We start from the raw sequence: 12,361 nt of genomic DNA on the forward strand, positions 1-12,361 counted from the left end.
AAACTCCCATATGACAGAATCAGTCCAATGTGTGAATTGGCTGTACACAATCTTATGCATGTTTTGTATTTTGGTCCCACTTTATCTTTGGTTCAGAGAATATTATTAAAGTGGTTGTTTCTAAGATATAGAGTATGACAAGTTGCAGCTGTAATAGATCTTTTTATACCTACCTCCTGAAATGTGTATATGTTTAAAACTTTTACATTGCTTAAGGCATTTGATAAAAAGATGGATGAATTTAGCAGGGACATTTGAAATGTGTAAGTCACATCTTATCATTGATTCTTAGGATGTAAAATGTTATTTAATTGTTAATGCATTTTGTTGTTTGGTTTTTGACTGAAGCCCTTTTATGAACAATAAACTACCCATTAGACAAGTCACCTGGAATACACCAGTGTTTCCCAAAATTCGTAGATTGTCACATGGTGCCACATAATCTAATTGTAGGAGAAACAATGTTCATAAACTGAATTAAAATGCTAATAACCACATTATTCTTCAAGTACCTTCTATTCTGTGTGCTTGGACGAATAACTCTTGCCCTCAAATTTTCTCCAAACTCTTTGAGCTATCCAGAAGTAGAGTTACGGCAAAGGGTGTCTTTCAAATCCTATCCATTTTAGCCACCAAATATCTTTAGTTTAAAGAGGAAAAGCGAGATAATATCCCCTATTTAGATGTGTGAAGTATTGAGGGTCTGGTGGCCACTTCGATTTTGAAGCACAAGAATTTAGGAAATAAATCGTTTTGTCTCTGTTTGTAATTTTACGACATTAACCAAACAGTGACTATACAACATCATCACTATGAAAAAAATACCCATGGAAAATGATAACAGTGATGAAAAAGACCAAATGAAAAATACTGATTCAAGATACAAGTCTATAATTATGTTTAAGCACTTAGTGATTTCTGTCTTTTTTCTTGTAGATGATGAGGATGTCTCTATCACCACAGATCCTCCGGACACAACGGAAGCTGAGGAAATCATGGTCAGTAACGGGACAGAAGAAACCTCCAGCGAACCTCCATGCCATGTCATGGTGATCTCTGAAATCATAGAAGCAGAGCCAATAAACGAATCCAGCGTGAGTGGTACAGATTCCAATAGCACAGGAGCTTCTATCAGCTCATCCGAGGAAGTAAATCGGAATATCCTCAATGAAATAATCGCAGCGAGCACAGACATTCAGTCAGTGCCATCCGACGCTTCTGAGGTTTTCATCCCAGATGAAGTGAAACTCTCCCTGAGTTCTATGGAACTAGCTGAGCAGGAGATACCTGCTTCGGACAGTGTACATGGGATGGAAGCCGAGATGGAGGAGTGCAATGCAAGCAATGGAATTGTACAGGAGACCGAGGATGGCCTCCTCGCCAACACTGAGGCCCCGGACATTGATGCTTCTATTGCAGACGTTGAAGCCGATGCAGACCTCGATAAATACCAGGATGAGTCAGGGGCTTCAAGTCAACAAGAAGACAGTGAACTGAAGCTCAGGATCACGGTAAAGAGAAAAACCAGGCCATGCTCCCTGCCCGTATCAGAACTGGAAACGGTCATTGCCTCTGCCTGTGGTGAGCCTGAGACCCCCCGCACACATTACATCCGGATCCACGATCTTCTGCACAGCTTGCCTTCAGCACAGATAAGCGATGACAGAGAGGAAGACGAGGAGCAAGTCAGCATTGATATCGATGAAGAATCCACAGCAAAGGAGACATCGGAGAAAGATATAATAAGTGAGACAGACACTGTGGTGCGGGAAGCTTCAATGGAGTGTTTAGCCGATGACAATGAGGACAACGAGGACAGCAGAATAACTTTACCAAGTGGAGCTTCGATAGATCATATCCCTGATTTTAATCACCCAATCCTGAATGGCGACCTTGCTCAGACAGAAAGCGAGAGTGAATCAAGTCCTAGGGGACACGGCGATCATGATTGTGATGTATGTGACAACTCCTGCTACAGCACTTCCTGCTACAGCACCTCGTGTTACAGCACCTCCTGTTATAGCACCTCCTGTTACGACAGCCACAACCGCTTCTCAAGCCACACGCGCTTTTCTTCTGTGGACAGTGCAAGGATTTCAGAAAGCACCGTCTTCTCTTCCCAAGATGACGAGGAGGAGGAGAACAGTGCTTTTGAGTCCGTGCCTGATTCGGTGCAGAGCCCGGAGCCAGACAGGGAGCCGGTGGATAGCCCCGTCCCTTGGCCAGATGATCTGCTCGCCCAGGGCGGGAGCAGGACCTTGGAATCGCCCGTGGCAGGTCCAAGCACCCGGAGAGAAGGTCAGAGTCTAAGTACAAAAAAAGATCACACTTTTAAGTCACATAACTAAGTACTAACTGGGCCAGGTCTACCGAATGTCATTACGTTTGCTTTTAATATTTTGTAGCAAATAAGTCATCTCTTATTTAATAATGTAGAAATATTAATCAGGAAGACTGGGGTCACGCACACCAATTGCAAATAATGAGAGCATAAAGAAAGCAAAACAGCACCAAATAAAGTGATATTGAACAAACATAATTAAGACAAATCTGTTGGTTCCAGTTGTGCTTTTAACCACTTTTACCACAGAAAAATGCTGATTCTGTTACTGCAGGTTTTAAAAATCAGGACTGTTTCACGGTACATCTCAGCAAGGAATAATGTGCCTTTGAAATGTTTTTTTTTTTTTAATGGTATATTTTGGATCACGAATTTGGAATCTGATTTCACAAAAGGTCGGAATAGGCATATGGGAGAAAGGTCATGTGACACTGAGGGGACACCTGCAGAGTCTCCGGGCAGGGAGACAGGCAAGCCTGAGCTGCCTCCAGCTCTGTAGATCATGTGCGGCTTGCCTCCTTACTCTCCAGTACAGCAGATAGCGTGCATTATATATTGGGGTGGAGGGGCCTTGTACTGGGCACTCTTCGACTCCAGAAAGATCAAAAGCTAAAAGGGCAATGTTAAAAATGACTGGATGTTTTCTGCGAGAGTTCTAAAAGCCAATGTGGTCCCAACAGGCCTTGCAGAAGAGACGAGAGTAGGCCTCCTTCAACCCTGTCACTGTCTGGTCTTAAGTGTTTTTAGAGGGCGTGCCTGTCCTATAATCTGATATTATGATTGGATGATCCTCTGAGCCAGTCAGATCACTTGCTGGGATGTTCCCTAGGGAAGTAAATAAGCAGAACCCGATTCACTCTAAAACACTGGCTTCTCTGAGAAGTATGCTTTCACATGGAAACCATGGCAGCCAGCACCATAGTCACAACCAAGCTCAACAGCAGAAGAGAAAAAACTGCATACAGTTAGACACGTGTTACGGCGGCATGCCGTTGAAGCGAGGCTTGTCATGATGTCAGGGAGGCTTGAATAGTGTGCTGAACATGTACCAGACGCTACCTGAATCCTCTGATCATTGGGGAGCCTCCTGGCCCTTCTGCATCATGTAACAAAGTCGACTACGGGTTTGCACGTACCCGTCAATCCCCCAATGGTTTGAGTGCCACATGCACATGCTTGCGCATCATGAGCTAACATCAGAACTTTTCTTTGTCCTTATCAGTAAAAAGTCATCTAACTTTATCAATTTCGAATTTAAATTTCAGAATGTCAAATTTCGCATAAGCCCGTGTTTGCATGTTAAAGGGCGGGTATAGCTTCCTCTGGATGGTGGTTTCCCTTTCTATGCTGTGACGTCCTTGCCTGGGTGGATGGGTGCGCTCTCTGCTGGAAGCCTGGCCACAGAGTGTGGATGCAATGTGAGGGGATGGAGCCATATTTCCATGGTCCCACAGCTTAGGGGGCTCCTCATTTCAATCTTGTGTTTTACTCATGGAGATGCAAGGCTATCACTGCTGTAAATGTCAGAGTGGAGTTGCATTGAGATCACCCATTTCTGACATGGGGGGTCATTCCAAGTGAGGCGGTAAGGGGTTAACGGCGCCAGTAATGGTGCCAGAGCCGTCAACCCCTTACCGCCCCATTAAGAGTCTGCTTCCGGGACCCGCAAAGGGCCCCTGTTAAAACCAGGTGCCCTTAGCGGGTCTCACTAGCAGACCAGGGAGCTAGTTAACTCCCTCCCCATTCCCATTGAGGCCATTGGGGGCTTGAATGGGAATGGGGACATACCAGGTCCGGGTTCCTCGAATGAGGAATTACAGGGTCCTCCAAGGTTGGAATGGCCCGGTAATTCCTCATTTAAGGACCCCGAACCCGGTAGCCGGTAAGGGGGTAACCATGCTGCAAATTGCGGCATGGTTGCCTCCAAGGTCGTAATGACCCCCATGGTGTCAACACTCTACATTCAATGTTTAAATGCTTTTTTTAGTGGTAGGTGATAAAAACGTCAATTTTACCTTTACACCCTTTTCTCTTTTAGAGAACTTTTGTTACCCTACACTGTCTTTTCCTGGATCAGGAAAGACGTAATTGCTCTGAATGGTCTGAATTTGTCTGTTTTTGCCCTTAGGTGACTGCCCGTTGCCACACAGCGTCCAGACGGTCAGCCAGCTGCCCTCTATGAGGTCCGACCACAGTCATTACCCCGCCATCGATGAGGCCCTCCCGCCAAGTAAGCTGCTACTTTGGCCTTCTCATTGGATATCCAGACATACAACTTATGCATTGAACATCTGTTTGTCGACTGCTGCCACCTCCTATCTGGGTTCTATATCAGTATTGACCTTGGTCCCCTCTTGTTTTCATTGGATTTGAGATCCCTGTTGTGGGTGGATACACGTCTCTTCCACTTCCTACAGTATAAACTAATTGATACATTTATTTAATGATCAGTTTTACAATATACAGGAACAGAGACACGCCCTTGAAGTACCTACAAAAGGAAGGACGGCACTCTTTTAACATAATGTTGAGGAAAACAGAGAAACAGTATGGGGAGTTTGGGGCCCATGAACAAATATTTTGAGATCATTAGGGTAAATGGGCTGACAGTGTGTGAAAATGGGGCACGCGTGCACATAGGTTAGATAGCATGGGCACATGGACAGTCGAGCTGGGCCAGTGCCTGCCCAAAGCAGAGGCCAGGCCATGAGCCCCACAGGGTGCTCATCCACTCCTCAGATTAAATAAATAAGATACGCCCCTGTAAATGTGCTAATAGCACTTACAGGAGTGCGTTTGCCTGTCTTCCAGTTCCGGCCGCCTGACTGATGATCTTAATCCAGCCGCTAAGAGACGTTTTTATGGGAGGGCAAAAGGGGCACTTGCCCAGGGCCCCCACCTTGGAGGGGGGCCCCACAACGCTGCCTGATCTGAAGAAGTAAGATTCCATTGTTGATCAGTCCTAAATAGCACACGTCAGGATATTGTATGGGGTGCTGCTCAGGGTCTAAACCCATTGCCTTTCTGTTTTGACAAGTACATTCTACCTTGATCAATTCATCATTTATTGCTTTCTGTGTTCACGGTGGTATACATAGTTTGTGTGTTCAGGAATGCATATTGATAAATTGAGTGCCACAATGGTTCAAAAGTTAGATCAGTGTGTGAAGCACCCATTGTAGAGATATGCGTTCATATGCAAAATTAGAACTTCACATTCCAGCAAGGCTGGCTGAGCCTTTCCTGTGTCTGAAGTTTACAAACCTGCCTGCATATGTACTTGGTTTTGCAGAGCAACATCTGCTATTATCAGCAATGTACCTGCACCAGATAGGGGTTGCTATAATAACGAACATATCATCCATATGGGGAAAGACTAGAAATTGGTTTGTTCAGAAGGGGTGTTGTAAAACCTAGGCAATCGCCTCCAACGATGGCATAAACTGTTAGTCCAAGAGGTGAATGAGTATCCAAATTCAAAACTATGGAACAAAAGCATTCATGCTTGTATCCTGGATTTGCCAGCAGTCGATACAGTGATCCTGGTCAAATCATCTAATATATCTTACATTATTATGCTGTCTTCTGTGAGGTTTACCTTATTGCATGCTGCTGGTATCGTTTAGCCCATTAATTGATCGTTCTTCTTATGTAAGCCATTTGGGTGTAACAGTTGGTAGATAGAAGAGATCAGACCAGATATTGCAGGCCTCAGACAAGCATATTTTAAGCTCTGCTTGTTTGACACAAAAAACGGTTTGCTTTTTGGTAAAAGTCGAAGGTTTTATGCACGTTTATAGATGAAAATTTCACAAGCTATTGTTTTGGAAATATTTAATGCTTTAAAATACTAAAGACAAACCTAGATTAAATGTGTTAAATCACATTGATTGGTATGCTGGTACTTATATACTTCTCTTGATGATGCAGAGAATGAAGCTATGACCATTCCCATTTTGCATAACACCCTTCTATAATATTTTATTTTACAAATGGTCATGTTTGGTAATGTGATTTGTGCACTTTCCAAGCCTGTTTTCATAAAATGAGATTGTTTTAGTTCATGGTAAGAACTGGAAAAGAAAGTGTTCAAATTCAGAAATTGCAGAGTTGGCACAAATCCCAGCTTCACCCCTTCACCTCTTAACCAATGTGTGATCCTGGGCATCTCATTTAATCTTTTCTTGCCTAACCTCTCAATATTGCCACTCCCTAAACCTTTCAAAATTGTCAGCCCTTCAGAGTGATTTCCTTCTTATGGTATGATCTTCATAAAAGACATATTCATGGTTTCACTGGCTATCGGGTTGCTTCTACTTTAATATTGAACATATTTATATCGCACACCACAGGCATTTGTTCCTTTGATATCTAATGGCATCACTATTTGAAAACCATATCCCACTTCTAATCTCAGTCTGTCTGAACAAAGACACCTTCCTGGTAGCTTCTAATCTGCATCCACTATCCATAATACTGTATGTGTAGCTTTCTTTTCCTTCCAATTGATCTCCTCTATCCATGCATGAGCACTTTTGCATCCTGCGAGGCAGCTAATGGGAGTTCTCTGTCTAGTATTGATTACATGTACCTTTTACATACGGTCCTGCATTAATACTACAGGCTGCATACCTTCTTGGATGTTATTGATAAAAATGATCCTGTATGTGCTAGAACAGTGACCTCTTCGTAGACTGCTAATGTTGATCTACAAATGCTACTTGTTTATCATTCTGATTAGAGCAAGAATGAAGCGGGTAAGGGGTCTTAAAGGGAGTAAACGTGATTATTATGCTGCAAGACAGCATAACAACCTATAGGTTGTGAGCGCGACGGGTGGGGGAAGAAGGGCGCAACCAGTATCCCTGATCCCTTCATTACTTTGGTTTGGTGGAGGGGGGCCCAGAGATGTCTGTGCCCAGGGCCCCAAAAGTGCTTAGGGTGGCCCTGCAGCCGCTCATTGATTGGCTAGGGCAGGACAGGAAGTCAGGCAGCAAGACAGGAAGTCAGGCAGACGTGCTCCTCTATGTGCTGCCGGCATACCAGAGGCACATCTTTTTTTTGCCCTGCCCCAGACACAGTACAACTGGAACACTTCGTGGTGGTGCTGTGAGACAGTGATAAATTCAAAAAGGTGAATGAGCCCCTTTGTTTCTCCTCCCAGTACCTTTTATCCCTTTTTGTTGCTCCAACCCCTTTAGCTGCCCCAGACCCATTGTGCCCCTTTTCTTGATCCCGCAATCCCATTTAGCCCCCTCTGTTGCCTTTAACCCTTTTAGCTGCCCTCGATCCGTTTGCCCCTTTTCTTGATTCTCCAAGTCCCATTTATCCCCTTTTGTTGCCCCAGGCCCGTTTTGCCCCTTTTCTTACCTACCCAGTCCCATGTACTCCCTTTTGTTGCAACTTAACCTTTTTAGCTGCCATAGTCCTGTTTTGCCCCTTTTCCTGGCCCCCAGACACATTTAGCCCTGTGTGTTGCTCCTTAACCCCTTTAGCTGCCCCCAGATCCTTTGTTACCCCTTAACCCATTTAGCTGCCCCAAGCACGTTTTGACCCTTTTCTTTATCCCAGTCTCATTTAGCCCCTTGTGTTGCCTGCAGCCCCGGTTCTTGTCAATTTTAATACTTGTTCTTTCCTCTTTTAGCCCTATTTTGTTGCCCAGACACTTTGTTTCCCCGATAGCCTTCATGTTCATGTCCCGTTTGGAGCACCCAAGCTCCTTAGCAATGTGTTGCCCACCCATTCCATTTAGCGCTTTTTTGTTGCCCATCGCACATGTATTTGCCGCCTTCTGCTCCTGTTCTTGTCCTTTGTTGCCCCCTTTAGCCAATTGTGTTGACCCAGTACTGTTTAGCCCCTTTTCTTGCTCTCTTTGGCCCCTTTTCTCACACCAGTCCTTTTTGTTGCCCCAAACCTCCATAGCCGCTTTTATTGCCTCAATCCCTTTCCTTCCACACAGCCCCTTTTTTTACCCCGACACTGTCCCATCCTCTTGGTTTGCGCAGCCATTTCCCGGGCTCAGCTTCTGCTGGGCCCAAAGAGCCAGGCTCGGCAGACAGTGTGAGGGGGTGGGGTCATGGATAGACTCATCAGGCAAATGGACTGATAGTGTGAGAAGCAAGGTGCACATGGACAGACCGTGTGAGGGTGGTGTAGTGCGTGCATAGGCAGCACGAGGGGGCTGGGGCACATGGGCAGACAGTGTGATGGGCTGGGTCACATGGATAGCCAGTGTGAGGCGTAGGGGACACATGGACAGACAATGTGGGGAACTCTGGGGACAGGGATGGGTCATGTATGGCGCTCTCCTTGCCATGGATTCCTTTTTCGTCCAGCCCTTTTCATCAGTGTTGAAAGCTAAGTGCCTAGAGGTGATTTAGTTCTCAGTTCACCGTGTGCACTTAGTGTGATATGACAATATCCTCTGCAGCTTTTACTATTTCATGGTTTACTAGGTGTGTACTGCTGTTTGGTAACAGAAAGCTATAAAAAGAAAAGATTTGTCAAAACAAGCTTCGCCTGAAATCTCCCTTGAATATTTTTCTTTCCACAACTCTCCTCGCCCCTTTTCCGGCCTTCCAGGCCCCTATCCAGAAGCTATTTTGTTTAATGAATGACACATTATATACATATTATATTATTGTCACTCCCAAATCCTCAATGCTAAAACGTCTTCCGTGTTTTGAAGTAGCCTTAGGGTAGTGTAAGCAAGCGTCCCTCCTATTTCCAACAAACCGAGCTCCAGAATGAACTGGGATCCAGTTCTGCCATTCGCCAGACATTACAAATGGCTGTATTGTCCCATTTCTTCATCCCTCACAGCAGGGAGGACAAAGTCCTCTGTCCATGACGAGCATCTAGGCTCGACATGGGAAGGCGAGGTTACTGCCAGATTTCGGCAGTTGCTGTTAGATCAATAAAGAAGCAAGAATAACTACTTCACGACTCCGCGTCTTCATTTCAATTGAGTCTATTGTAATTGTTTTATCACTTCTTGATATATAACACTGGCGACAAAGAACAACCGTATGCTACATCACAGAATGAGCGCTCACACAGAGCTCCTCCAGCTGTCCCAGCCGCCGCACACTGACGCACCGGCAACCCCAGCACGACCAGCCCTCACGCCGGAAGGCCCACAGCGTGCGTGCAGAAAATCCTGTGCATGCGATCTTCAGCCCACAAATCTGGGGCCAAAGGTGAGCCCATTGCTGCACTGCCTGCAGCTGCAAAGACTTTGTAAATATAAAGGCGAAAAGTTTGCCGCGCAACGTTCCCGTGCAGCATTTTCCATGCGTCTGCGAAACAGACCACGTGCTCGCCCCCACCAGGAGCATATAAACACTGCAAGTGCATACCCTTGCCTGCTGCAGCCATGCTACCATATGCTCCCACTTGTATCAGGCCTACATTCTCACATGCCCAGAAACCCCTGTTATAGCTGCTCCAGCACATGCGCCAGGTGCCTCTGAGACCTCAGATTTCCCTGTCAGCACGGTGCACCAGTGCAGTTAACAAACAAGTATGTGGAAAGTGTCTGAAGAGGAAACAGTTGTATTTTGGAACCATTGTACTAAAGCTGTTTGGGTTGCTACTGTTATCATCTCACACCCCTCCTGAAGTGTATAGTCTGCCCTCTACCCACATTATCAAAAGTGGTGATGAAGTTATACCCGTCAAGCTGTGCCTGTCACACTTTAATGATTGGGATCACTGATGGTTTAATAGTAATGTCGGGCTGAGTAGACGGGTTAGCCAGTACTCATTCCTGTAGAACAGTAGCAATTTTGTGACATCCCTCCTGCCCCCACACTCCCTGGTCAGGCAACGTTTTGGGTCTCATTACAAGTCTATTAGTGCTGTAAAAGTGGCCGTAAAATGTCAGTAATTCTGTTACTGCCAATTTTACTGCTGCGTTACTGCACCACTGTACTGCGAGTTTGGCACCAAGGTCAAAGAATTACCGCCAGCAGAAAACTAGACATTACCTACATTACCACCAAATATGGTCCAATTTACCGTGCAGAATTACTACTTATTGTAAATCTGTTTAAAATACCCAGGGAGTCCTATGGGCTCCAAAAACAGGTACTAACATGACCAGGCCGCCACTCGTAGTCCCCTGGTAAATCTATAGAACCGAGTGGAGGTAACAGGAAATGAATTTGGCAGTAAATCAGCATAAAACCTGTAATGCAGCGCTTTGTGGAGTTTGTGTTGCTTTTTTCTTCAATGGTGAGCAGGCAAAGCGGGCTTGTGCTCCCATGCAATGGCTTGAACACAAGTCAATGTCGGGCTGGGTACTTGGCCCTTGCTGCCCCAAGCCTTGCCTGGCCACCCAACCTGTAGACTGACTCCTATATATCCAGGACCGGATGTCACCACATATTCTGCTAAATGGTTAGGTTTGCTGGGCCCTCCCTGTGCCTAAGCAACATGTCTGCAAAGTGGGACTTACAGGTAATATTGCCAACTTATCTGTGTCGCAAGTACATGTCATCACAAAATCCACCTTCTACCACCCTACAGACCACCTCAAAGGCAATGGCGTCACTAGAAATCAGTATTAGGGGGGCCAACCAGGGGGCACAAATAAAACAAGGGGTGGCGGGGTGATGGCACATAAAGTAAGGGTCAACAGACCAAACTGTTTTAAATATACCTATATTTTACCAAGCTGGTTAAAAATATTTGACTTTAAGCATGTTCAGAATAGGTTTAAGACATACAAGTTTTGCATCAAGATGATATACAAAAAGTTAACTCAATTTGCAAAAATGCACTATGCACTCAGCAAGAGACTGCATTCTTTTAACTCAACCAAACATCACTCCCAGCAAAGCTTCAAATAATGTGTAGTTAGAGGGTCTAATAGCAGAAGAGATATCACTTTCAGCTCAGCTTTAAATAATAGCCAGTCAAAAAGAGTCCGTTTAACAGAAGGGATATCACTAATACCTCAGTTTCCAATGACAGTCAAGGACAGTCTGTTTAACAGATGAAATATTGTCTACAGGAGCTGAGTACACGGGGAAAGGAGGCAACTGTTCGCTTGGTTCTTTAGCAATGGCTGAAGGAATCTCCCATTACCACTATAGAATTGTTTATAATTTTCACTTTCTAGCTATAGATCCAAATGGTGGCTGGTGAATTTTTAAATTGGAGATGGGTAAATATTTCCCCCAAATATGCCAGAGAGACCGAGCATAGTGAGGGAGCCTGAACCAATAAAGAAGGGTTGGGGGTTCCCCCCCCCCTAGCCCTCATAGAATATTTTGTAAATAGTGGCATAAAATGGTGCGTTTAATAGCAACCTTTAAAAAAAAAAATGAATAAAAAGCCAACAGTTTGCAATTGGTTTTGAAGGGTAACTCATGAAAACATCCAATAGATGCAAGTCACAAACATTGCACAGGAGCATTTCCCCAACATATTTTCATGATCTCTTTACCCAAAATATATGCCAGTATAAAAACATTGTGCCCATACATGTCCATGCTGGCTGCACCGATATATGCCAGTAATGATAAACATGTCCATGCTTGTTCTGTCAATATATGCCAGTACCCTACGTAAGAACATACTCCAGTTGGATATACCATTAAAAATACCATGCCATAGTATGATAATATGTCCAAACTGGTTGCATAAAAATGGCAACCTAGCCACATAATAAAACGTATCAAACTTAAAATTTATCATGCTTGCTTTATCAAAGAGGCCCAATACAAAATGCTGTGCCACAGTAAGAAGTGGGTAGACTAGCTGCATCAAAATTCCATTCTAGCCACATACTAACACTGATCAGGCTTCATTTGTCCAAGATGTCCAATACAAAATGCCATGCCACGGCAAGAAATGGCTAGACTGCCTGACCCAAAATGCCAATATAGCTACATAACATTTATCAGGCTTGCTTAATCAAAGATGCCCAATACAAAATGGAATACAACAATAAGAAATGGCTAGAATGGCTGCACCAAAATGGCAGTCAAGCCATGTAATAACACTGATTATGCT

The 12,361-nt window shown here is 44.6% G+C and overlaps 1 protein-coding gene across 5 annotated transcripts in view; it reads left to right on the forward strand.

Annotated features, from left to right (window-relative positions):
- HECW1 (HECT, C2 and WW domain containing E3 ubiquitin protein ligase 1) overlaps nucleotides 1-12,361 on the forward strand; it is a 1,624,660-nt gene that overhangs the window by 1,215,296 nt on the left and 397,003 nt on the right. For all 5 annotated transcript variants that reach the window (XR_011274209.1, XM_069613305.1, XM_069613307.1 and 2 more), the window contains 2 exons: nucleotides 937-2,298; nucleotides 4,470-4,571. Coding sequence is in view for 4 of the 5 variants with exons in the window: in XM_069613305.1 (XP_069469406.1) it covers nucleotides 937-2,298; nucleotides 4,470-4,571 (1,464 nt within the window). In the remaining variant the exon portion in view is untranslated. The remainder of the gene's footprint in view (nucleotides 1-936; nucleotides 2,299-4,469; nucleotides 4,572-12,361) is intronic.

Source organism: Ambystoma mexicanum, chromosome 5p, assembly GCF_040938575.1.
Source record: "Ambystoma mexicanum isolate Mex_15411 chromosome 5p, UKY_AmexF1_1, whole genome shotgun sequence".
NCBI classification, from domain to species: domain Eukaryota; kingdom Metazoa; phylum Chordata; class Amphibia; order Caudata; family Ambystomatidae; genus Ambystoma; species Ambystoma mexicanum.